The 27,533-nt window shown below is 30.1% G+C and overlaps 2 protein-coding genes and 1 pseudogene across 2 annotated transcripts in view; 1 reads left to right on the forward strand and 2 right to left on the reverse strand.

The window, feature by feature from the left end:
• Window positions 1-1,754: 1,754 nt before the first annotated feature.
• On the reverse strand, window positions 1,755-3,494 carry LOC107447790 (SCAN domain-containing protein 3-like; annotated as a pseudogene).
• A 1,733-nt stretch (window positions 3,495-5,227) lies between these two features.
• The window catches only part of LOC107447793 (carboxypeptidase E), a 43,035-nt gene continuing 20,729 nt past the window's right edge, over window positions 5,228-27,533 (forward strand). The window contains exons 1-5 of the mRNA XM_087167225.1: window positions 5,228-5,674; window positions 9,233-9,426; window positions 12,570-12,725; window positions 16,356-16,522; window positions 22,410-22,540. Coding sequence (XP_087023351.1) covers window positions 5,452-5,674; window positions 9,233-9,426; window positions 12,570-12,725; window positions 16,356-16,522; window positions 22,410-22,540 — 871 coding nt within the window. The 5' untranslated portion in view covers window positions 5,228-5,451. The remainder of the gene's footprint in view (window positions 5,675-9,232; window positions 9,427-12,569; window positions 12,726-16,355; window positions 16,523-22,409; window positions 22,541-27,533) is intronic.
• LOC122269156 (uncharacterized) overlaps window positions 10,863-27,533 on the reverse strand; it is a 169,676-nt gene continuing 153,005 nt past the window's right edge. The window contains exons 8-9 of the transcript XR_015435231.1: window positions 20,636-21,004; window positions 10,863-11,003 (exon numbers count right to left, since the gene is read on the reverse strand). The gene's annotated coding sequence lies outside the window, so the exon portion shown is untranslated. The remainder of the gene's footprint in view (window positions 11,004-20,635; window positions 21,005-27,533) is intronic.

The raw sequence follows: 27,533 nt of genomic DNA on the forward strand, positions 1-27,533 counted from the left end.
ACACTATTTCCCTGTAATATAATACGTGGTCCAATTTCAAAATTATAGGTCAATATTAAGGTCCAATACCGTGCCGTTAGTTAACATTGAAAAATGTCTTAGAATTTTTAAAGCTTTTTAGAAGGCTTATTTCTTCCTTTTAAGAAAAACAAAATTACTCCGATGATTTAAACGGTGTTTGGAGGTACTGGGTTCAAGTTTGAATGAAAAATTAGTCTCCCCACGGCTTCAAGTCGCGAATTGTGTTACTGGGATCAAGTTTTAATGAAAAATCAGTGATTCCCAGCAATAATTAGAGAATTGGAGGTTGTGGGATCAAGTTTTTAAGCAAAATCAAGTTACTCCGAGGACTTAGGCAGTGACTTGGGGTACTGGGATCACGTTTTAAGCAAAAGAAAGTTACTCCGAGGACTTTAGCAGTGACTTGAGGTACTGGGGTCAAGTTTTAAGCAAAACAAAATTACTCCGAGGACTTAAGCAGTGATTTAGAGGAGAAGGGTTCCAGAACTCACTTGGAGTGTTACTTAGATGATTTAAGCAGTGACTTGAGGTACTGGGGTCAAAATTTAAGCAAAACAATGTTACTCCGAGGACTTAAGCAGTGATTTAGAGGAGAAGGGTTCCAGTACTCAATTGGAGTGTTGCTTAGATGATTTAAGCGGTGACTTGAGGTACTGGGGTCAAGTTTTAAGCAAAACAAAGTTACTCCGAGGACTTAAGCAGTGATTTGGAGAAGGGCTCCAGTACTCCATTGAAGAGTTACTCCGATGATTTAAGCGGAGACTTGAGGTACTGGGATCAAGTTTTAAGCAAAACAAAGTTACTCCGAGGACTTAATCAGTGATTTAGAGCAGAAGGGTTCCAGTACTCAATTGAAGAGTTACTCCGACGATTTAAAGGGTTTTAGAAGGCGAATTTCCTCGTTTTGAGCAATTTTGTGAATTAAGTCAATTTTAAGGTCATATATCGTGCCGTTTGTTAGCATTGAAAAGTGTCATCGAATTTCCTTTTTTATTGCAGTATTTAAAATATACATAGTGTGTCCCCTAATTCACCTATAATTATTTCCCGTGGTAGGGTACACTATTACCCTGTAATATAATATGTGGTCCAACTTAAATATTGTAGGTCAATATTAAACATCTTTAATATTGACCTACTTAATACATAATGACCTACTTTAATACATCTTTAATATTGACCTATTAATAATACCCATTGTATGAATAAAAGAAAAAAATATCAATAAAAGTTGCAATAAAATATTATCTCCTAATTAAGTTTGAAATATTCAAAAAAATCAGCTGAACATAAGATATAATTTGGAGTAAGAGGAGAAAAATGGAAGGTAGCACAATTCACTGATAGAATTTTATTTAGTATTTCTGTATTGCTAAGTAAATAATGCATGGAATGACATAAAACTATGTTCTATGTTTTATTGCTTCACAACAATACAGAAAATTAAGTAAAATTATATCGCCGAATTATTGTACTACTATCCATATCTTCCTCTTGCTTACTCCAAAAAAATAAAAAGCGAAACAAAATAATATCAGAAAATTCAAAATCTAATATTATATAGCATCAAAACTAATACAAAATAATATTATGGCGAACGCTAGATAATATTAGTTTGTATAGAATCTAATATTTTATAAGGCTGAGCAAACAGCGACCTTTTGTATCTTTCTAATATTAGAAGTTGTGCAAGATAACGTTAGATTTTACCAATTTTCTGATGTTATATAATATTATGTGCTACTTGGGACTTCTGTGTGAAAGTTCAATCTGTTGAAATCTTCATCATTATCAACACAAAGCTGATTAAATAATCTGTCATTTAAAGAGTTGTTTCGGATTTTATTGACTGCTCTGATGACATGTTGCAATGATTGAAATAGTCGTTCACTTAAATTTCTAGCAACTAAATGCTGTCGATGTATAATGCAATGTACAGCAAGCACGTCAGGAATTTCCTTTTTTAAGTACGATATGAAGCCTTTTTGACACCCCGTCATAGCTGGAGCACCATCACCATCTGTAGCAGCTGATATAATATTCTCAGTGCCGTTCCTGGCGGGTATGCAGCGAATGCCCCGCACGCAGGCGCCCAATTTAAGGGACGCCAAATTCAACTATTCGAAAAAAATCAAATTATAGCAAATTATTAAAAATCAAATTATAGCAAAGCTGTAAACTTTGATTACAGGAAGATACAGTAAACTAATATAAGAAGTAACTTCTACACTGAAATTTACAAGCAAAAAATCTGTTGTCGGCACTCGGCTTACGGGCGGCGGCGTATCTTCAAAGGATCTTCGGATTTCAATCGAAAATAAAATATGTGAAGCCATCGATCACAATGAAATGATCAATGAGCTTGCATCTGCAAAAGCAAAACGTGTTATGTTCTAAAACTACCTTGTTATTTGATAATTAGGTATTAGACAGATCTTGCACATTTTAAAGTTAACGGATTTGTTTGCGTTGAGCGCCGTTTGAGAGTTTCAACTCAATTCACTCAGTTGAGTGAATTGAGTTATATTAGATTTTTTGTTAATTTCCGAATGGACGTGTTTTATTTATGACCTATATTGTACATTAATAGTCTATTTTATTTGATGTCGAAAATAAATTTTTTGTCATATTTTTTCGTTGTTTTATTTTATTACGCCCATTTTCATAATCAAACACTTACACTAAAGTGACTTTAGTCTATAAGGAAACTATTCAGTTTAAACCTCAAACTGAAAATGATTATGAAAATTGGTCTTATCATCAAAATTTAAGCATAGTATATAGGGGCGCACAAAATTATTCTTGCACGCAGGCGTTCGCCACCCCAGGAACGGCACTGAATATTCTTCAACGGAATTCCTTTTTCATCACAAAACTTTTCCAGTGTTTTAAATACGGTTTCTCATTTCGTGTCTGTCTCTAAATTTCTAGCAAATAAAAGTTCTTGACATATTTTTTCATCTTTAATAAATCTCACGTAAGACAACAACAATGCTTCAATAGTTGGTAAAGTGGACTCATCCAACTGAATTGAAAATTTACTAGTCTTCAGACGTTTGCACAATGACTTTTCAATGTTTTCAGCCATTTCATCAATTCGTCTTTAGACAGAACTATTGCTCAAAGGAATTTTTCGAATTATATCTGGATGTTTATGGAGCACAGTAGTTATAACTTCTTTTATTGCCGGCAAAATTAACGTTTCTCCGATGGTGTGTGGTTTACGTGCTTGTGCAATTAACAGAGAGATATTGTATGAAGCTCGAAGTCCGTCATCGTCTTGCTTAGCAGCCATCGAAAAAAGTTTCGATACACTTGGCTGAGCATTATGCTTCTTCTCCAGATCTTGAAAATAGGCTACTTTTTTGTCCTTCTTATCCGGATGCATTTTATTCAAATGATCTTGAAGGCTTCATCGCTTTGTTCTGGTGCAATGTAATTAAGGTAAAATTGCTTAATTTTTTAACTATCATCGATCATATTCCTTTATCTATCGGCAGAAACTTGATTGCGTACAGTGTGCGGGCTATTCTACGAAATCTATGTTAAGTATTTTAAGTTTTTATAACATCATACAGGATAGAAATATAAACTAATTATTCGTTATTGTGTAGTTGGTAAGTTTTAATTTTAGTGACATTTAAAATACTATATAAAGTAAACAAATTATACATCGCCCCTGTTGTGAAATGAAGTGCAGTGAGTAAAGTGTTGGCGAGGCGCGCCTCTGCGCTTGGCGTCAGATTTTGTCATTCAATGTTATGATTCCGTCGGAGAAGCAGCTCTGACCAAGGAGCTGTTTGTTTTGTTGAATAAATGTTCGTTTTGTATTTAGAAGGCCTATGTGTCACGTTTATTTCCAATGCACCCAGCATCTGGTAGATGCAGCCCATGAACGATCTGGAATTTCTCCTTCGGTTTTCTAACAGCCCCCCTAACCCACATCAACGCCCCCCATTTTTTCTGGGCCCCTTAACGCCCCCTCTAGGTTTCAAACGCCCGCAAGGGGGCGTTATCGCCCTCTTTGAGAAAGACAGGTTTAGCCGAATGCAAGGAAATTCAATTTTTTTGCACTCTTTTGCAACCCAAGTAGCACATTTCACAAAAACGATATTGTAAAAACTTAGCTTTGAACATTGTACAATATCGTAGAAATGGACCCCTTTTATAACGTATATTCAATATCGCGAAACAATATTGTACGATATTGTAAAAACGTTGGGGAACGTCGATCGATATCTCTCAGCAATTCGGATGTCTCTAAATTTATATTTAAAATTTATTTTTTGGAATTATAACAATTTGACATCTTTTTTTGTCTTTTAAATGATTAATTTTGATTTAAGAACACAATAAAGTTTAAAATGAAAAGTTTTATATAAACACACATTTAATGTGAAATCGACGGGAATCGTACAATATCGTACACACGATGTCGATTTTCGCCAATATTGACAATGTCGGTCGATGTAGACTAAAGCTGTTACAATATCCCTGTGCTACTTGGGAAACGTCTATTTTTGTTCAATGTTTAAGAAAATAAAAATCTATATTTTTGGCGATTTTTCGCATGCTAATTGAAGCTAATTGAAGTACCCTATTTGTTACAGCCTTTTTTTTAAATAAATTTTTAATTAGTCATTTCATATTTACAATTAATATGCGTTATTTTTCAATAAAAAAATAATATTTTGAAATTTTTTTTGATTTACTAAAAACAATTACTCTAGATCTAAAAGCAACAGAGAATTATATTCAAAATTAAGTTTTTATTTAAGTCAATTAAGTATTTAAATTTATCTGCTGAAATCTGAAAACTGTATTAAAATTTGAGTACAGTACTAACTTATCAAATAGATTCGTGCTTTCTTCGGTTGCAATTATCATGAGCTTGGCGATTGCGAATATGCCCCTGGGGCTATGAGTTCCTTTCTGTGATTTTTTTTATTATTATTATTTTTTTTATAGTTTCTCGAGGACCACTGCCCGGAAGTTGCAAACGACTTAGAGATTATTCTGCCACAGAATACGGTACGAAAATCTCCCCGTAAAATGTAATACTCTGCGATCTTTTTTCCACAACAATTACTTTTTCTGAAATTCTTCAGTGAGGGACATATTCTATTCAAGCATTTCGAGCGCATGCGCATTTGCTCAGCCTATTATACATGGAGACATGTCAAATGCACTAAAGAGCCGAGTTCATGATTGACTTCAGTTTCTCTATAGTGGCGCTGTTGTAAGAAATCGGCAGAATAGTTGTGGAAGTATTTTACCGAAAATCGGTGCAATTGCAATAGTTACAGCCAAAAGGAAGAGACTTCATTATCAAACTTAATTATTCGAACTCATCTCAATAATTTTCATATAAATTTAATTATTTTTGCATCTGTTTTATTCAATACTTATCAGTAAGAGTTTTGTTTGACAATGTTCCTTTTGTTTTTTCTAATCGTCACAGTATCTTCCAATCAATCTTTTTGGAAAGAAGGATTGACGCATCTGAATAATGCCCAACTTCAAGACTTTTTGATACAAATCCACGAAAAATGCCCTAATATTACTCGAGTATATGAATTAAAGGAGTCAAGTGTAAATGGATGGCCTCTAGTTGTTATTGAATTCACTCAACATCCTGGTAAACACGAAGAATGTAAGTCCATATGTTTACTGGCCTGTCAGACTTTGGCCCTTTAATTGTTTGTAAAACGTGATAATTAGTCCTAAGGGTGCCTGCTAAAGTGTTCGCATAGAGTGCTATAAGTTTTCAAAAATATCGTGTATGTTTTTTCCTTTCTTCAAAAATAATTTTACTTAGGCACTGATCTAGAAAAGCAGGGGCTCCGATTGTTACTATTAACAAAATTTATATTTTGTTAATTATGAAGAGTTTTAAATTAATAATTAAGTAAGTTACGATATATTAGTAAATCTAAGCTTATATTTATTTCAATTTTTGTTAGCATGATCATGTAAGTCAACTTCTCCACCCAAATTAGAAGAAAGCTTTTTTTGTCTGTTAAAAAACTGTTATGTAAATAGATGTATGTGGTATAATTAATTTAAAGAAATGTTTATATTTTTCTACTAAAAACAATTAAATCACTTTTAATAGAATTTCTTAGTTAAATTTAATTTTTTTAAAGTACATGTATAACTCGAAACCTCTTTATCTCTAATTTTTCGCTTTTCCCGTGAGACTTGAGATAAACAGGTTCGACTGAATTTTAAAAACCACGTAAAAGTCAATAACTGCCAAAAATACAATCGAAACATTACATCGATTTACGATATTATCAGTGTAAATTGAGCATGACAAAGAGTTATTATCTAAATGCATGATTCAAATATTGCGTGTATATTTGTGTGAGAAAAAAAAGAGTATAAGTTTTTACTTTTCAAAAGAAAAATCATTCTGCACAATGTCCTCGTGTCTCTGCGATTCTGCCACTGGGTTCTTTACCATCTCCTATCTAATCTTGCCTGTTTAAATTAGCTAAGATCTAGTGAATCAGCAAGCCACGGTAATTTTGCATTTCTCCAGCCTGATCCTAGTTGATTTTGATGTATGAAGTGGAGATAAATCTCTTTTGATAATAGAGACATTTTTAAACGAGTTTTTTCATGTAATCATGTAGTGTTCAAGAATATCTTGATAAATATCTGATACAAGTAAAGTATTGTACTCTCTAAAATCTTTTCTTTTTTCTAACTACACCCCAACAGTTTCCTATTATCTCTGGCCGAAGCTTTTGAAATTTTTTTTCTTCCCACAAGATTTACCTTCATTTCATTGATCAAAATCAACTAGGTTCTGTTTATAGCAATACAAATTTACAGTGCTACTGTGGCCAGCTAATTCACTAGATCTTAATACCCATTTTATAGGCAGAACTATGTAGGAGATAGTAAAGATAAAAACTACATGAAGTTGCCCCTATCACCAAAACTGAGCTAGTAGAGAGCATTAAGTCTACTTGGGCAATTATGGACAACAAAAGAAAGCTTTTTTTTTTATTCGATGCAAGATCTTTTATCTGCAATCAGGGTGCGTAGCGTTTTTAAAAAGTGCTTAATTTCTATCTTTGTTTTTTAAAAGCCCTTAAAGGTGCTTTTTTCCATTGATGTTTTTAAAAAGTGCTTAATTTTCCCTTTTCTGAAATGTGATATTTTTCTTTACCATGTTGATTTTCACCACAAATTATGCAAAAAGATATTGTCCTATTCAACATTTTCACAATTAATTCAAACCCAATTTATTTCGGCATACCGCTGGTCTGTAGTGTATGAAAGCACCATTTGTTTTACATGTTTGATGAAATACTTGCGTATACTGAGCTGGATTCAGTGGTAAGAATTTTTTACTCGCATGTGCAACCCTGGTGCATTTTGCAAAAGATTCTCAATTTCAGACTTCATTTTCCACCCTCTGTAAAAGAATTGAAAGATCTCTCGAAATTTTGCTGATTACAGGGACCAACATTGTCAATTTTTTTTTCTCTATTAGTGTTAGAGAATTTCATTTCTCTTGTTTATTTCATCGTTTGTGACGCGCCATCATCTTCGTCATTGTGTATAAAACTGGATGAAACCATCAATTGTAAAAAACTTGCCAAACCTGTCTAATTATATTTTTCAAAGTGCTTAAAAATATTTTTTGAGTACTTGATAAGTGCTTAAAAGGTGCTTATTTTTTGTTGAAAAATTTGGCTATGCACCCTGGCGATGTTCAAAGCTAAAGGCGATGCTGCAGTTATGTAACTTTTTTTCTCTATTTATAATTGAATTTTAGTATTTATAATAAAGTAGTGTAATATTCTAAATCTAGTTTTTTTTTCTAGAAGAACAAAATTCTTCATTTACAAAACTTTTGCTAGGCTGTTCTTGACATATGCTTCCAAAGCTTGGACAATGATAAAACTGGAGGAAAATTGTATCGCAGTATTTGAGCGAAAGATTTTGTGGAGTATATTTGATGGTGTAAATGAAAACAATAGTTTGAGACATAATTTTGAATTGTGCAAAATTTATAAACATCCCGATGTTATTAAATACATAAAAATGAATTGGATGGCCTATGTCAGGGGTGGCGAACCTTTATACACCAACGTGCCATTTTCTCTAAAAAATTGCTTAATGAGATCATAGACGTGCCGTCAAATAATTTTGACTTTGTGATTATTGAGAAAATAATATTACTAAATACTATCAACTTAAAACTCTTTATTTACATTGAAAAAAAATACATTTTGCAATGTCTCAGTTATATACGTAATTAAACTTAAAGTAACATCAGTGTGACTTCTGTTGTTGCAGATTAGATTACCAATAACTTATATTAGGTTGTAAGATGTTAGTTTAAGCAGGACTGTTGATATTTTTTGCTAGTTATTTATTGTTAGCTTGTTTTTTACTGTTAATTCTTTTTTTAGTATTAATTTTTAATTTTTTTATTAATAATTGTTTATTATTTTGTTTGTTTTTTTGTGAATTTTAATTTAATTGTTACGTATGCTTCGTAGCGTAATAACATTTGTGTAATAACAATTCTTAGTGCAACAACAATTGTAATCGGTGGAGTGCCCAAAATATTGTGTTGCGTGCCATCCCTGGCCTATGTGATTTGAATGCGTGATGACAATACAATAAAAAAGATATTACTTTTTAGACCCACTCAGAAGACCGCGGTTAAAATGGGCTGATTCCGTGGAGTCTGATTATCTTTCAAATAATGAAAAAAATTTGAGATCAAAGATAAATTGGAAGTCGTTATGGAGAAATCTTCAGAGGAAGGCATTAGCCCACATTGGGCTGTCTGGCCAACTATGATGATGATGATTTTTAGCTACATTAATTTTTTTTTCTAATAGGTTTATTTTTCTCAAAAATAAATTGTCAAACTGATTTTAGCTTTATTTTGATTTTTTAATGTTTAAAAGTCCTATGTTGCTTTAACTCGTTAAATTTGTATTTTAATTCAAGTAAGTATAAGTGAAATACTTTTAAATGTAGATTTTTTTAATACTTGGGAATAAGAGGTGTAGTATGGTACTTGTGTTGCATACAAATTTTGATTTATGAAAAAGGTGCTATGAATGTTTTGATACGGAAAATTTTGCTTCGAAGCATGCTTAGTTGTAGCCCTGTAAATTTTCTTTTAGTAACTATTTTTTGACTACCTATTTATAATTTTTCTCTTTTTGTGTTGTAGTGAAACCAGAGTTCAAATACATAGGAAACATGCACGGCAATGAAGTTCTGGGCCGTGTTTTGCTGACTACTCTGGCTGGTTATTTGTGTGAAGAATATAAAAAAGGAAATACTGATATACAAAAGTTGATAAATATTACACGAATTCATATCTTGCCCTCAATGAATCCAGATGGTTGGGACATAGCTACCAAGGTATTTTTTTGTTATTATATCTCTAACAGCCAACCCTACTGGATTTTCTCAGTTTCTACTGGTTTAATAGAAATTCTCCTGGTTTTTGTACATTTTTGAAAATTTCCTAAAATTGTATCTGTTTAAAATCCTATTGAAATAGAATTTTTGTGCAGATTATTGATTGCCAGAACATTTAAATAAGTGTCACTAGTACATAATCAGGGGTCTGTCCAGGCCGAATTTACTACCGTTTAGCGGTACCTTCACAAATTCAATTTTTAGATAAAACGGTAGTTTTACAATGTCAACATTAGGAAAAATGGTAGTTTCACAAAATACTTTTTCTTAAAATTTTATTTTTGTATCCCTTAAGAAACGATATATCTATATTTTTACCATGCTTTTGTATTGATTTTTTAATATAATTTTTAATTTTTCACAAATTAAATCTAAATGTTCACAAAATAGGGACCTTTCAGAAAAACCTAGACAGACCCCTGATAATGAAGCGAGCCTCATTTATAAAATTCAATAAACCAGGGTTGGGTTTTTGACGTCCAAAAGTGGTTTTTGACATGACAAGGGTATAACACTGGTTTAAACTGTCAAAAACTGAAGTTTGCCAAGAGAATATATAAACTTCAAAACTACCAACAGTTGCCATGCATTATATTGAAATTTAATTATACTAAAGGTAATCAGCAGGTTTTAAAATATTTTTTAATTAAAATTAAGATAAAATAACAGATTTAAAATCTCAGAAATTTATATTCAAATGCATGTGCAGAAAAATTTTGCACAAAAATTGTTTAAATATTTATATTTTGAAAAAAAAAGTTTTTTTTTTTTTTTTGATATTTAAGAAAATTAAAAGTTTATTACTATGCATTTTTGACATATAAGGAACATATAACTAATAGTATTTATAAGGAACTTACAAGTTATGTTGTATAAATACAAACTTGATACAAGTGTATAAAAATTTTTTTTTAATGTTATACCGAATATCTTTATTATCCAGTATGTTAATTTGAATTTAAAAGTAGTTATATTTATGAATAATAATAAATATAATTCATATTGTTTATTATATTTATTTATAATTATTAGACTTATCATTTTAAAACAATTTTTATCTTTTAATTTTTTTTTTCACCACTTGTATTAAGAATACAAATAATGTATATCTTGAAAGCAAGAAGTAATTATTCAACAGCTGAATATTTAGATATTCAACAAAACTATATAGTATTCAGCAAAATGAAATTCACAAGTATTTGGATAAACTAAATTTTCAGCATAGTAAATGAATAAGCTGAATATACTGTAAATCGACACTAACTACTCTGTGATGCTACACATATAAATATAGGTTTTTGACAGTGAGGTTTTTGACGTGACGGTTTAAACCTTCAAAAACTGTCACATGTCAAAAACCTGCCAACCCTGCAATAAACCGTCTTGGATGAATTAAATGCCTATTACTATTCAAAATTATGAATAAACGTAATATTTCAAGTTCATTTAATGTTATTCATAACTGGTAAATATTGTATTTTTTCTATTTTGATGACTATAAAAATCTCTAAAATTTCCTATGTGTAAAACATTTAGTACGTTATGCAACAACTAACATGAAATTTATATTATTTCATAATATCTACTGGATTTTTTCCTATCCATGTTGGCAGCTATGTATATCTTAAGATCTTTGCTGAAATTTATGACTTCTATAAAAAAAAAAAATTTAATACAAAATAGTAATTTATTGTTAGCAGAGTTGATTGACTGCATTTTTATTTAATGTAGCGACTGCAAACTGATGTAGTCACTATTTTTAGAAGATGAACTCGGAACTTAATTTGCACCCATGTTCAAAATAGTTAAGAATAAAAAATTCGCTTATTCAAGCTTTATCAGTCATTATTTAATCATGTTTACATGGGCGAGCTTGTTAAACATGAATAAATATTGTTCTTCTACTTAATAAATGCTATTCAATTTAATAAATGCAAGGAAATTATCAAACATTTAAAATTTTGTTAAGTGTTTAATGCTCTTTTATTTTCTCTAAGAAATAAAGTACAATGGGAATAGTTTTTCTTCTAATGAATTAACATCAGTGTTTCAAGACAGTAAATTCACATTTGAAAGTGAACCTAAGTGATAAATTAGCTATTATTCGTATTGGCTATTTAATATTAGTAATGCGTAATCCTAAATGCATAGTTCTTATTAACCCTCAGCTATACGGGTATTCTCATAGCCACTGACGGACCAGCAAAGATTCGTAATAATTCGATATTAAATACAGTGATTTGTTTTTCCTCTCAATATCTTGTGTACCCTGTGGCAGAATTTTTTTGAGCTATCTGCGACAAAACTCTCTAGTACTAATATCTTTCTGCAAGATACTTTTAATAATAACAAACAATTGTTATTTATTTAAAATAACAAACGCACTGCATTTACCAAAAAAGTATATATATATATTAATTGAATATGGAATAATTTTTTATTCTAATATTATGGGTGATATTCTTACATTTTGTTGGTGAGGAGAACACACAAATTATTTATTCTTTGCATTCTGTAAATAATCATCACAATAAAAAAATTACTAAAAATCATGAAATCCTTAGGTAGTGATTGCCGAAGAAGACCGACAAGGAAATCAAGCGAATTGGGTTCTTTAAATGCGTGTTTCGTTTCGAGATGAGGTTGTTGTGATAAATAATATTGTATTTAAAAATTCTGGAGAAATCAATAGCAATAACTGTCAGAAATTTGATAGAGTTATTGCCCTAAAAAGTAAATAAACAATTGCACGATTCAAATTTTCCTTATTGTTTGAAATATGTCGGGATATTTAAAATCCACGTGAAAATCTGCCGAAAATACAATTGAAACATTCCATAGATTTACGATACTATCGTCGTAAATGGAGCCTATCAAAAAGTGATTATCTAAATGCACAAATCAAATAGTATGTGTAAACTTTTGTAGAAAAGAAAAATAAATTGTTTTTTACTTTTCAAAAGAAAAATCTTTCTGCAAAAACTTCTGTAACGTTCTGCCAGGGGGTTTAGGGAATTTTTTTCTCCGATTTGATTTGCAATCCTGTTGTAATTTTTAGCTAATTGGGCTCTTTCCAATTTCAGTCTGGTGGAAGAGATTGGCTTGCTGGAAGAGAGAATGCCAACAATGTTGATTTAAATCGTGATTTTCCTGATTTAAATGCTATTGCCTACTTATCTGAGAAAGATGGAGAGAGGAGAACTAACCATTTCTTCACTTCGGATGTCGTCAATCACAGTGTATGACTTTTTTTCTGTTGTTTTTTTTTTTCTTTTCAAATGTGATTTCAATAACAAAAGATAAACTTGAAAAAGTCAGAGAACAGGGTTGGCAGGGTTTAGGATAGAATGGATTAATCCACGGTTTAAACCATCCTGTCCAAAACTCTCTTAAACTGCCCAAAACCCTTTTACCTTTTATTCAAACTATGCCGCAATTTAAAAAAGTATTGTTAAAAAGAAAAGGTTAATTTTTGAACTAGAAACAGAATGAAAACAAGTTTTTGTTTTATTAAAATATTTTATTTTTTTTTAAATATTGCATTATTTATCCTCATGTATTATTTATCCTTATGCAAAAACATAATTTATCAGTTTTAAAAGCATATTTATTCATATTTAAAGGATAAGGTATTAATTTTGTTGTTCAATGAATTGTGGAGCTTCAATAGTTATAAATATTTTCCTATTAAATTATATTATTTTCCTTTAATAAGTTAAAGCAAATTGTATAAAAAGTATCAAATATTTTTTAATATATGTAATTATTATATGTACAACGGTCCACATATAGAATTAAATTACCTTCTACCAATGTTCAAGGTTTTGGATACTTTTAGACAGTTTTTGTCAATTTAGGAGAGTTTTAGTCAACTTAGGGCAGTTAAAGACAGTAAAACCCACTTGTCTAGTCCAAAACAAGTTTAGGATATCCAATACAGAGAATTTTAACAATCTTGAAAAAAGCAGAGGATTAAGTTTTTAACCTTTTTTTTAGGCAATGTATATTTCTGATGAAGGTCTTAGTTTACATAAATGTGAGTAAAAATATTACATATTATAGTTCAGCTAGTTTAGAAGAGAGCTGTGTTTACTTGAGAGTAAAGCATTCATGCATTTGAATGTTTTTCATTGAGTTTTATTTGTAGTTATCATCAAAGGATTTATAAATCAGTGCTCCCACAGTTCTTGAAATTTATTGAAGGCCCTTGAGAAGTTCTCAAATTCCGTGATAATGCTTTGAAAGTTTGTCTCGGAGAAGTTTTCTAAATATGCCTTTTTTGCATAAAAACACGGAAAAAAAAGTTTTAAAAAAACTACAACTAAAATGATATGATCACTTAACCATCCTTTCCCCATTTTTTTTTTTTTTTTTAAATGAAAGAATAGTTCAAGGTCAACTAAGTTGGGGAGTTCAGAAGTCTGATCTGAATTTACGGAGTGCGTAGCATTTTTAAAAAGTGCTTATTTTTGATTTAAGTTTTTTAAAAGCCCTTAAAGGTGCTTTTTATTTGGTGTTTGTAAAAAGTGCTTAATTTTTTTATCTTTTAAAAAGGGATTTTTTTCTTTGCCTTATCGATTGTCGTTCTAAATTACGAAAAATGCATGATTTTCATAATTTTCTTTGCAATATTTATCAGAAACTAGTTATTTTATCATAATTATGTAAAGTTTTTTAAATGTTTTTGAATTTTATGTTCATAAATTGCGAACTTGAAACGATAGAATAAAATAACTTTTGTTACTGCACAGATCCTAGTTATGATTTATATTAGAAAGTGCTTATTTTTGTAGAAAAAATCTGGCTACGCACCCTGATTTAGAAAAAGACCCTTATTATTTATTCATCTCCTATGATAGGATTACAAAATATAAGTAAGATGTGGGGTAACTGGTAGTGACAAGAACATGGTGCGTAGTGTTTTTAAAAAGTGTTTAAAGGTGCTTATTTTAAATTTTTGTTTCTAAAATCTCTTAAAGATGCTTTTTTCTTAAGAGTGTTTTTAAAAAGTATTTAATTTTCTCTTTTTCAAAATGAGATTTCTTCTTCTTTTTTACCACATATTATGCAAAAGTAGGCTTTTCTATTCAACGTTTTCACAATTTATCAGCCACAATCGGCATCCAGCCGAGCGCATGAAAGCACCAACCATGAAATATTTGCATGTCCACATATTGAGCTTGGTTCGGTGAGATTCTTGCACTCTGCTACATTTTGTTAGATATTCTCAGGCTTTTCACCATCTGATATTGAAACCTCTCTTTATGGTGACTAATATAATCCAGTTCTTTGACTATCATGATTATCTTTGATTTTGCATTTTGTTAATGTGCTTAAAATGTACTTCAAAGATTTTTTGTCCCCGCACCTTGCAGAAAGTCTAGTTTTAGTCACTTTTTAACGCATGTAATATGCACTGATTTTGGAACATGTATGATTTTATACCTTTTAGTTATTTGTTAGTGACATAAAATTAAACTTTTATTCTGATTTGAAGAAAAGAGAAGGAGTTCATCCTGATATTTTTGCCTTTTTTAATACCAAAAATCTAGTGATTATTGTTATTTATTCTATTTTTTGTTGAAAGATCCAGTGATTCATATCTAATGATTTTCAGTATTAGTAGACTCAATTTTTTTAATACAATCAAATATGAAGAAATTCATCACTTTATTAACTCACACAATTTTTGTAAAGCTCATCAGAAGCAAAATTGGGTTAACATGAAATAATTATGTTAGTCACATTGACTTTGCATTAACAGGATTTGACTATATATTCAGGGTATCTGCGCACCTGGAAAGTCATGAATTTTGGTATTGAACAAAATTTGTCATGAAATGTCATAATTTTAACAATTTTTTTTTTGTTTTAAAATGGGGATATTTCCGTATTGTGATCTGTCGTGCCAACTATAATTTCCTACTTGCAAATTTTTTTTAAAGGAAAAAACATGTAGATGTTTGCCCGGGGTGGCTACGAGTTATACCTTTCGAGTACCAACGTTTTTCCCTTTCTGTAATTTTTTTTTTTAGTTTCTCGCAGGCCACTGCTCGGAAGTTTTCAAGACTTGGCGATTATTCTGCCACAGATCTCGATACGGAAATCTCCCCTAAAAAATCATGGAAAGTCATGGATTTAGGTGGCTAAAAAATCTAATTTTTAAAATGGAAATAAACTCCCCCTCCCAATTTTATGGTGTTCTGCATATCTGAATTTGAAACAAAATCCCCACTCACAGTCATATTTTATTAAAATATAAAATGTTTTATCATGTTCTTTAAAAAATATGGTGTTCTTTCAAAAAGTGAAAGAAAAAAGAAAGAAAGTGAAAAAATTTCTAGAAGGAATTATCTTAACTTCTGTGAATTTTTATTATTTAATTTTTTTATTTTTATCAATTTCAAATTTTAGCTGAAGTAAGCCACTCATTGGCATATTTTTTTTAATTCCGAAATGAGAACAGAAAAATCAGGAGTATTTCTTTCCTCTCTGATGAACAAGAAAAGTATTTTTAGAATATAATTCTGCAGAAAAAAGAAGAAAAAAAAATTTTTTTTTGCTTTTTTACTTTTTTTCAGCTATTTTATTGCTTCCACTCTTTCTTTACTCTGTTTTTGAAATTGAAAATCTATAAATATGAAGTATAACAGTTTTGATTATACCTATCATTTCAATTAATGTTATTATAATGCTTTTATTGTTGTGTTTTTGTTGGAGAAAACTTTGTTAAGTCATGAATTTGAAAATCTAAAATGTAGCAGATACCCTGTATATTATTTCATTTGGTTTTAGGGTTCCATTTATCTTAATTATGGTAAAAATTAGTCTTAATTTTACGTGCTAGTGATGTTTGTTTATGATTTTAGTTGCAGCCCGAAACCAAGGCTATCATTCAGTGGATATTGAATAACCCTTTTGTGTTGTCTGCTAATCTTCATGGAGGAGCGCTTGTGGCTAATTATCCATATGATGAAGCTCGTGGACCAAATAAAATTCATGACTATACTGCTACCCCAGATGATGATACTTTTAGGTATATTTTTCTCTTTTTATTCTTAACCTTTTCAAACAGCATTAAAATTTAAGTTTATGTTAATCATAGTCTAACTAAGTCAGAGGCATACGTTAGAGGGTGCCCCCAAATCATAGAAAGTTTATTTTATGTTTCCTTCTTTAATGAAGTTTTTTTAAACAAAATATGAGTACTGTGTAAAATCTGTCAGTTTTATGTTAACTGCTTCATTAATCTATCGTATAAACACAATCTATATTTCGTAAATTCATGGTTTTCTAGGGCAGAATTCAGCTAAATTTTGGCAATGGCGATGGACAAGATTGACCAATCAAAAGCCTGTATTTTTTGCTATCGTAAAATGTGATATTTTTACAAAAATACATGCTTTTGATTGGCTTAATTGAGCCATCGCAATTGCATACATTTAGCTGAATTCCACTATAGCTAATGTCAGCAAGGATAGGATTTTTTTGCAGCTAGATGACAAAGATATCAATCAGAAAACTGCATTCCGCGTGACAGACATAGAATTGTCAGAAATTTAATAAAATGGTCCGAACAATATTTCCTCGGACCATGGAGGGGCTTTATAGTTACTTTAGGTTTTAGTCAATTTTGTTGTTATCTATAATGAGGTAAAAAATTTAAATACCTCCATAAAATTTGGTTCTTTATTATTAAAGTAGTGAAGCAGAGGGGGCCCGCAAGGAAATTTTTGCCCATGGCCCAATTAGGCTAAGTTGAGCCCTGATGTTAATGCTGACATATTAAAATAAATATGCTATGAGTTCAAAGTTTTCCCCGAAATCTGCTGGGGCAATATGTCCCAATCATCTTGAATATTGCAAAAATACCTATATATTGCATGGGAATAAATAATGAGAATAATATAATCGAATTATTTATTTTTATTAGAAATTATAGAAATCAGAAGTTGCTGTTATAAAATAATCAAAACAAAAATCTGTTAAAATTTCTAAATTTAATACTAAATAATTACGATTATTACTAGGAAAAAACATAACTATTTTACACTAAATGTGGTAAAAATATAGTTGTACTCACCTCAAAATTCTGAAAATACTTTAATTAAAACGAAATTGACTGGTGTGCTTGCAAGCAGAAGTCCACGATTCTGAATATGAAAGTGCTGCTAAGTTCCTTTAGTCATATTTTTATTCCCTAATGCCTAAAGAACTCTGAAAACACAAAAACCCATGCAAAATCAGGATCTAATCTTTAAGAATTCAAGAATCATTAGCGAATAAAGTTTAATCTTTGGGACGTATATATCCCATTCGGGTCAAAAGGGTTAAAATAATCTAAATTGTAGTATGACCTTAACTTACCCGACTTCCACTTTTTTTCTGTGCATGTCCCTCCCCCCACAATTTTCTATAGGGTTGGTATTTAATCCAGAAAAAACTATCTTTCAAGACATTGGAAAAAACAAAGTAGAAGAAACTGGACATAATGAAAGATACTGACAAAAAAAAAAAAAAAAAAAACAGAATATTATTATAAGAATAGCTTGAATTTAGTATTAAGTGCCAGATATTTTAAAATTTTCGTATGGATTAAAATGAAAAAAGTATTTTTATATGAAATTTACGAAATCTGTATTCCATATTGTTTTAATAATTTTACATAAAAGTATTTATTAAATAAATAAATATGTGTTTTTTTTTAAATATGTCTAGTATGTGATTTGTTAACTTAGTAACATTAATGAAATCATTGTTCTTTTTTGTAATGTTCTTTTAACAGTTTTTTTTATATAATTATAAAATTGGGTTTTACTCTACTCATTTATATAAAACACTGTAAAATGACAGCTATTGGGTCATTCCACGTCAAATCATACAGGATTTTACAAAATGGCACCCACCATCTCAAATTTTGATGAAAATTTGTACACTTATAGAATTTTTTCTGCTGATTTCAAAAATATCACATAAATATTCATAATCATCATAAATATTCATATCATCATAAATATTCATTAATTCTTATTCACTTCTTAAATAAATTTTTCATGAAAAGTTTCACTGATGCTAGTTTTTAAATGTTGACTAGTATGCTATGTTAATTAGAGTTTTTATATTTTTTCTTGTCAATTGGAATTTTTTTAAGGGATTTGGAACGACAATGTAATTGTCAACCATTTGTATTATTAGCCGATAAATTTAATAATTAATTTTTTGTTGTTGTCAAATAAGCATTGTGATTTAAAAATATACGATTTCTGTTTCTACATAATTGTAAAATCTGGTTGACATGTACTTTAGCATATAACAATAATACTGAATAGGTCATTGAAAAGTCCTTGAATTTTTAAAAAAAAAATTGAGTGGGAACCCTACACATTTCATCCCTATCTTCCCAAAAAAGAAATCTGACTAATCAGAATATATCATCTTCCAGAACATTTCTGTTTGTTTCAATCAGAATTGAGTCTCATGTTAAATTTATTTTCTTTCAAATCAATAAAATTGTATTTCCATTCATTTAAAACAGAATAGAAATAAATAAGTTTTCAAAAGTTTTAAATTTATCAATTTGATATTTAAAAAAGTTTTATTATGAAAACCCAAGTATTATGTAGTATTGGATTAACTTTGAAAGATTTTAAGTGCAGTTTAAACTCACAAAAGATTTTAGAACTTTCTTCTGAGAATATAGAACTTATTTCATTAAGGAGCAATTTAGATCTTAAGGAACATTCAACTATATGCCTCATACATAAGGAGTGTAGATCAGGCTAAAACATACAGAGCTAAATTACAAATTTCAGCAATTCCTGGCCAGAAATTGTGCTTCTGATGCAGAAATTGTGTTTGTCTTGTTCATTCTCAAAATGTTCTCCATTCTTTTCTTTTTTAAGAGGGGAGACTCAAAGAAAGAAGGGAAAAGCATTTAATAAATGATTACTTTATTTTACATATTTTTCAACCGTTCGCATTTTTTTTACATCATTTTATTATACTCTAGTTACAATTAAGGACTATAAATCATCAAACTACCAGTACTTTTAATGCATAAGAAGAATATTTTTTTTTAAAAAGTGAGTGAACTGCCCATCAAAATTTTTATATCAGATGTTAGTTTGCACTTTCAACTATCTTTGAATAAAATATTTTTGAAATTGAAGGGGGGCAAGTTGCCAGAAATCATCTCCTGAAGTTACTCAACTCCGTTGATCAAAAAACTGCAAAACAGACCCTTGTACTAAATAAGTAAGATACTTATTTGTGAAAAAAAGCGTTTAAATGACAGATTACTTTATTCTGACCGAAATAAAAAAAAAATTATTGCTCTATGACAAATATAAGGTGAGTTACAATCATAATTAGCCTTTGATGTATGAATCAAAATGGCGGCAAATGTGCCATTTTGGCAAAAATATAAATGCTTATAACTTTTAAACCCCTTAACCGATTTAAATATAATTGATATTTTTGAAATCAGCATAAAAAATTCTATAAGTGTACAAATTTTCATCAAAATCTGAGATGTTGCGTGCCATGGCTGGATGAACTGACAAATTTTCCCTATTTTCATTTCGCACTGAGATCATAAAAATTTTTTCCCCAATATTACGTTTATGTTTTCACCTATTTAAAAATAATTTATTAAATTGCTAGACTTTTTGCACAAGTTGTAAGGTGGCAGAAAATGATTAAAACAATTTTTTTTTTCTTGAATTAAACTTGAGAATTAGGAATGAAGTTACATAAATTAAACATTGAAAATAAAAAACATTTTTGTATTAAAATTCCCTAACTAAAAATTGCAATAATGCAATGAAATCTATCTTGATGAATTTTATTCATCACTTACTGTGGTATATTAGCATATTATTCGTTAACGTAAAATTTAAATTCCTTTAAAAGAAATGCTAAAATTTATAAGAGTAGCAAGCTGCACATTGTTCTAGCATATAACAATGTAATAATTTTTCTGTTCATGTTATCATAACTGTTTTTTAATCTCATCGTAAAAATTTTTTGAGTACTTAGGAGCTTTGGAGTGAGCTATTTTCGGATCATTCTTGGACGTATGATAAGTTTTACTTTCTACTCCTGAAATTGATCCTGTTTTCTGGATTAAATGTTCTTCACTGTACAGTACAAATACACTTGTGTAAAAAATTAAGAGAATTTGCTGACTTGATCGATTATCTCTGGAACAACTGGGCCCATTTTAATGAAATTTAATATATACATACATTGATGCAGACAAATAACCATTCAACAATTGTAATACACTTGCATAAGACTCGTCGGAAGGTATGAAGTCACCACAGGACAATTCAGGCGCCACAGGAAATAATAAACTGCCTTATCTCAAGTATGAAATCACACAGCAAGGCCTGTATATCTAAGAGGGAACCATACCGCCTATTAACCCTTTTTTTATTTTACCTGCAGCCGCTGTTTTATACCTTCCGACTCCAACGAATGTTACATGCGATCACGCGTTTGTATTACAATTGCATAGCTGCCAATTCTACTGGATTTTCTAGTAGACTACTGGATTTTGTCCATTTCTCCTAGTCTACTGATTTAATTAAAATTCTCCTGGTTTTTGTACACTTCAGAAAATTCCCTAAAATTGAATAAGTTTCCTATAAAAAAAAAATCCCTATTGAAATGAAATTTTTGTACAGATTATTGTTTGCTTGATTGAATATTTAAGTAAGTATTACTAATACATAATGAAGCATCTATAGAAATCAGTTCAGAAATTTTTTGTTCAGTTTATTTTTATTCAGAACTTTTTTTTAAAATTAAAATCTTCTTACCATCTTTGAATTAAATGCCTAACTATATTTGAAATTGTGAGTAAAAATAATACATAACATTTGAAGTATATCCCTATCAGCAAAATAACTTGAGCCCTCATGACCAATATTCAGGAATCTTGGCTCAATAAGGGTTCAAAAGGCCGTTATTTTTCGGATATTGACCTTATATAGAATTGTCCGATTCACCCGATATTTTACAGCCATTTTACAACCAATATCGGCCCTACATAGAACTGTCAGATTTACCTGATATTTTATATCCATTATTTAGCCAATATAGGTTCTATATTGACCAATGTAGGCCATTTTATGACCGATATTACAAAACATCCCATTATTGAGCCAATTTTGAACCGTGCTTGCCGCCAATTGAGCCAATTTTGAACCTATCCGTGCTTGCCGCTATGCAATTTTCGAATGGTTATTTGTATTGTTTTGTATCAATGTATGTGCATATCAAATGTCATTAAAATCTGTTTAGTAGTTCTAAACAGGGTGCGTAAGCGTTTTTAAAAAGTGCTTATTTTCGATTTTTGTTTTTTTAAAAGCCCTTAGAGGTGTTTTTTTCATTGGGTGTTTTTAAAAAAGTGCTTAATTTTCCCTTTTTTCAAAATAAGATTTTTCCTTTACTATTATTGATTTTCACTTCGAATTATGCAAAAAGACACAGTTCACATTGTTCTATTCAACGTTTTCACAATTAATCCAACCCCATTCTATTTCGACATATTGTCAGTATGTAGCGTATGAAAATGCCATTCGTTCTACACGATTCAAAATTTTATGATTTTTGACAATTGTCAAAAACAATGCCAAAAGGTGTTTTTTTTTTTTTTTTTTTACATGCCGGTTAAAACAAGATAAAACCGTCAATTGTCAAAAACTTTCCAACTCTGCCTAATTATGATATTTTTTTAAAGTGCTTAAAAATATTTTTTGAGTGCTTGAAAAGTGCTTAAAAGGTGCTTATTTCTTGTTGAATAATTTGGCTACGCACCCACCTTGTCTAGAGATAATTGACCCAGTCATCAAATTCTCTTAATTTCGTACACTAGTGTATATTAATTTTTAATAAAAAACATTTTTTTCTTTGTTTAGATATTTAGCTGGGATCTATTCTGGTGCTCATAAAACTATGGCTGCAACCAGACCAATCAGCTGTGGTGGAGATGATTTCACTCACCAGGGTGGTATTACCAATGGGGCAGCATGGTATAGTGTTGCTGGAGGTACCATTTTTTTTTACTCTTCATTTCGCTTTACTTAAGGCTAAACGAGAGCAATATTTGCTCTTTACTGAAACAATCTTCATCCATTTAGAGATTAAAGAATATAAAGTTGTTTAGTGACAATTTCGTTTTACTTAAAAAATATAATGTAATTCGTATTAATATGTATATAAAAATATAATGTAATTTGTAATGTATAGATAAAATATAATGTAATTTATAGAAAAACAAAAGTTTTACTTTTTAAATCTTTTTTAAGATCAATTTTAACATATGCTTGTGAAACCTGCACCATATCTTGTACAGATGAGGCTATGTTGGGTACCTTTGAGAGAAAAGTCTTGAGAAGTATTTTTGGATGAATTAAAAAAAAAAAATGGTGTGTGGCTTAGGAGACCAAGTCTAGAGCTTTATCACTCATATCATGAACCTGACACTATTAACTTTATTAAACAACAATAAATAAAATGGGCAGGCCACGTTATCAAAATGGACAAAGACCGTACCACAAAAAGAGTTTTCAATGCCAGACCAGTTGGCACACGAAGAAGAGGCAGGCCAAATTTGAGATGGATTTATGGCCTAGAAAAAGACCTTTTAGTCTTAAAAACTGGAAAACACTAGCAGGAAAAGGGTTAACCTGGAAAGAAACTTCTTGAGAAGGCCCACTCGGGGCAGTCGATCCACTGATGATGATGATGATAATGTAAAGAGTTAGCTACTAATGAGGGAATTGTTCCCTCCATTTAATTTCTAAGGAGGGAAAAAGTTAGTGGGAAATATCCAGGACTTGAAGATCTACTTAGAAAATTACTTCTGTTCATTAATAGATCTAAATATTTATTATACTAATAGATAATAATATTTGGATGTAGGAAGTGGAGACACAAGCGTAAGCAAGCCTTTTAGTACATATATGTTAAGTGAATAATTTTAGCTTAAGTAGAAAAACTTTTCTGCCAAGAAACAGCAATTATTATGAAGCAATTATCGGGGTTGATGAGTGGCAGTGAACAAGGGGCCCTCTAGTATAATATATTGTATCTGAAATATTTGTGAAAAAATTAGAATTTGCGTATGTTTGAAGGTTTAATAAACATTTCTAATCATATCAGCTTTTATTTTTAAAAAAAACATTATTTGGTTAAAATTTATGATAGGGTCCCAAAATGGGAGACTTGGCGTTTAATGGGACTAACATAGTTCATTTACGCATTGCGCTACAATTTAAATGCTTAGTTTCATTACTTGTATACATTTTGTTAAAAATAATAAAATCTGTTTTAATGAGATCAACAAAGTTAAATATGAAATAAATATGTTCCAAATTTTTACAATTTCTTACAAAACTTTTCAATAAAGCATCTCACTTTGGCCAACTTGTCGGTGGTATCAATTGTATCATTATTGCATAAATGAATGTACTTTTTTATGTTTCTAATGTTTTGCCTACTCATGACATTTTGTATAAAGGACAGATCTTCTGCATTGCTCCAGTATAAATCCTCTTGCCGCATTGAATGGTAATCGCTAAACAATAAGATTCCTAAAAAAACATCTAACGTCTTTTCGGATAAAGAAAATGCATAATTATTGTTTTGCTTAGCGTAACTTAATGCCTCTTCTTCAGGGTTGCCACTCTACATGGAGAACAGGGAAAACCTGGAAAATACAGGGAATTTAAAAATCACCTAAAACAACCGGGAAAATGCAGGGAATTTTGATTTTTTCCTTGCAAACTGGGAAAATACAGGGAATTTTGATTTTTTCCTTGCAAACTGGGAAAATACAGGGAATTTTGTTTCTTATTTTTGTCTTTTAAAAAATGGTACCCACTCAAAGCGTAATCTATGGGATATTTAGCCATGATATTTCAGCTATACTAAACTATTTCACTTACTATAACATTATTTAAATATGTTCAGCTGTTTTCCCACCAATTAAAACTAATAAATATAGTTAGCCCTATATAGCTCACAAAAGAGCACAGTAATTGTTGTTTCCTTTTAATATATTGTGTATAATAGTACAGGGAAAACACAGGGAATTTTTTTTCCAGATTTGAGTGGCAACCCTGTTCTTTTATCAGATTCAAAATATCATTATCAAAATAGATTTTACACAGTTCATACGGAGTTTTGCCTGCTAATTCAGGGTTAATTTCTTCAAAGAGTTGTGTTCTTTCTGATTGAAAGGAATCCAATTAATCAGCTTTGTCCCAATTGCAGAATTTTCTTTTAGATTTCTTTTGTTTTTGCGTTCCAGCGCCGTTTGTTATAACTGAAACCGATTTCATCATTTTTGCGAATTTTTTAGGTTTTACTTGTTTATTTAGAATTGTTGGCAAATCATCTTCATCACTCGAAAAATACTTTTCAGGGAGAGATCTCTTTCTCAAAGGTGTTTTTTTTCCCTGAAACATCCCGTGTTTTATGACATTTTATATTAAGCTTTATTTCTTCGCAGACGTCTATTGGCAAAACGTCATCTAAATCATTTTCTTAAAAATCTTCTCCGTCAGTTACCTTGCTTAGATCTGGTGGTAAGCACTTATTACGACATTCATCACCTGATAATTCTAATGTTTCCATTCAGAATCTAATGTTTCCATATAATCCAGTGCCTGCTGTACAGTTCAGGGATGAGATTTTTCCGCTTTTTAGAGGATTTCTGCTTTTTTCACTTTTATCTCTTGAATTTCAGCTTTTTTATCAAAAATTCAAATTTTCTAAAAATTTAACTTTTTTTTTTTTATAAGTATTCCGCTTTTTCAGAAAATTCACCGATTTTCAAAGAGAAACAGAAAATTTAAACTACATAGCTACCAATCCTTTCCAATACTTTACTTATTTTAGCTATTTTCTCCCCTTTTACCCGCAGCAGATAAGATTTTCCGAATTCTTTACCCGCCCTCCAGATAGATCCGATTGTTTTCGTAGTTCAAACGATGCTGCTTCTGACAAGCCTTTTAGAGGTCCCAAACCTGGAATCTGCTAATATCTCGATTCTTATTCACACGATTTTAATATCAAACATAGCTTTTCATATTTGCGTGTTGCGATTCTTATTCACGCGATTTGAATATTGTACGTTGCGATTCTTATTTATGAGATTTAAAAATCCGATATTGTGATTCTTATTTGCGCCTTTTTAAAAATCTATGTAGCGATTCATATTCACGCAAGTTTAAAATTCAATGTCTTGATTTGCTCATGCGGTTTATAATAACAAACATTGATTTTCGTATTTATATGTGATTTCCGTATTTATACGTGATTCTAAAAATTATGCATCATAATTCTTATTTATGCAATCTAAAAATTACGCATCATGATTCGCATTTACGCGATCTGAAAATTATGAATCTTGATTTGTATTCACGCATTTTAAAAATTCTATATCCCAGTTTGTATTTTCTCATTTTCAAAATCGTATATCTAGTTTCATATTCATGTGATTTCAAATTCCATAATTGTTATTCATATTCACCCAATTTTAAGATTAACTATCGCGATTCTAGTAAAAAGAAAAAATTTTTAAAAAATTAGTTACTATAAAGGTGACTGTTTTTCTAACGACGATTATTAGTATATGTAAGTGTTACAACATCAGAGAAACTGGAAGGGAATATATTCAAAACTTACATTCTGTGCTTGCAAGGAAGAAAAAATAGGATTTGTCACAAGATGTTTGAAGATGGACTAATGACTAAATATAGCAAACATAAAAGATAAAGCAAACAAAAGCAATCACTTAAAAAGGGATTTAATTAAAAAAAAATTTTTGGAAAAAGAGTTAATTAACTCATCATCAAAATTTTATTTATAATTGCTGTTATTTATGCTATAAAATGCAAAATTCTTATCAAATAAAAAATGTAATTTTTCAGACTAAAATAGCAATTTTTGTATGTTAAGGAGTTGCTATATATTTCTACTTCACTGTTATTGATATGTTTCAGAGGGCTCTGGATTAGACTATAATATGAACATAATGATTCGGTCCATTGTTAAAGTTTTTTTTCCAATATACTTTAATAAGTAATATTACTGATATATTTGCTATAAATCACATAACAGTATTTATTAAAAGAAATTAAATATTAATGTATATTCTCAGTAGTTTTAATTTGCTAAACCAGGTAGTTTTTCAAGTAATAACTGTCTCTTATGTGAACTGAGGAAAAATATAATTTCCAGCTTTATTTTTTCAATTGGTAATTTTTTTTTCACTAAATGTTAAGTATCACTGTAATCGTTTTTATAATAATAGATTAGTACACAATGGTATGTCAACACATTATTTATTACCTTAAACTGTCTGGAATTTATTATTAAAGGGTTGCGCTTGCGTAAAACTTACTATCGTGAAAATTCAGTTTTTTTGCCTTTTGGCTAATCTCATCCCTGACAGTTAAAAAAGTGCAAGGCATTTTTGAAAAGATCCTTAAAAAAAAAGAACCACACTTACCAAACGATCAGATCAAAATATTGCGAAATTTTTTTTTATCCTACATTTTAAAACATTCTATGTAACAGAATAGAATATGGGAGGGGTCATAATGAGTAATTTAACACCTGTACTGATAACATTTGACCTTCAACAACAAAAGAGTAGGGCACTAAGTTTGACAAGGAAGAATCCATAAACCTTTTTGTAAATGTGTTGAGGGTGGGGTTAGTCAGAATATGCCATTTCGGGACCTCTTTAAATGAACATCTGTAAAATCGTTCTAAATCAATTTTTTAAAATTCTGCTTTTGATTATATGAAGACAGAACAATTGTTTTGTATATTCAATATTTTTAAATTTCTCCACTTGAAAAATTATTTTTTTCTGAAATAATTTTCATTTGAAGTTAAAAGAAGAGATTTTGATCAAATTTAAGCAAATTTTATACATACAATTTACATTTCAAACTTTCTGTAAAAATTTCTATTAAAACTAAAAACTTTCAGTAGTCGAGAAATAAATATAAAAAATATGCATGTGA

Source organism: Parasteatoda tepidariorum, chromosome 7, assembly GCF_982258835.1.
Source record: "Parasteatoda tepidariorum strain Cologne lab strain chromosome 7, Ptep-v5.0, whole genome shotgun sequence".
Classification (NCBI taxonomy): domain Eukaryota; kingdom Metazoa; phylum Arthropoda; class Arachnida; order Araneae; family Theridiidae; genus Parasteatoda; species Parasteatoda tepidariorum.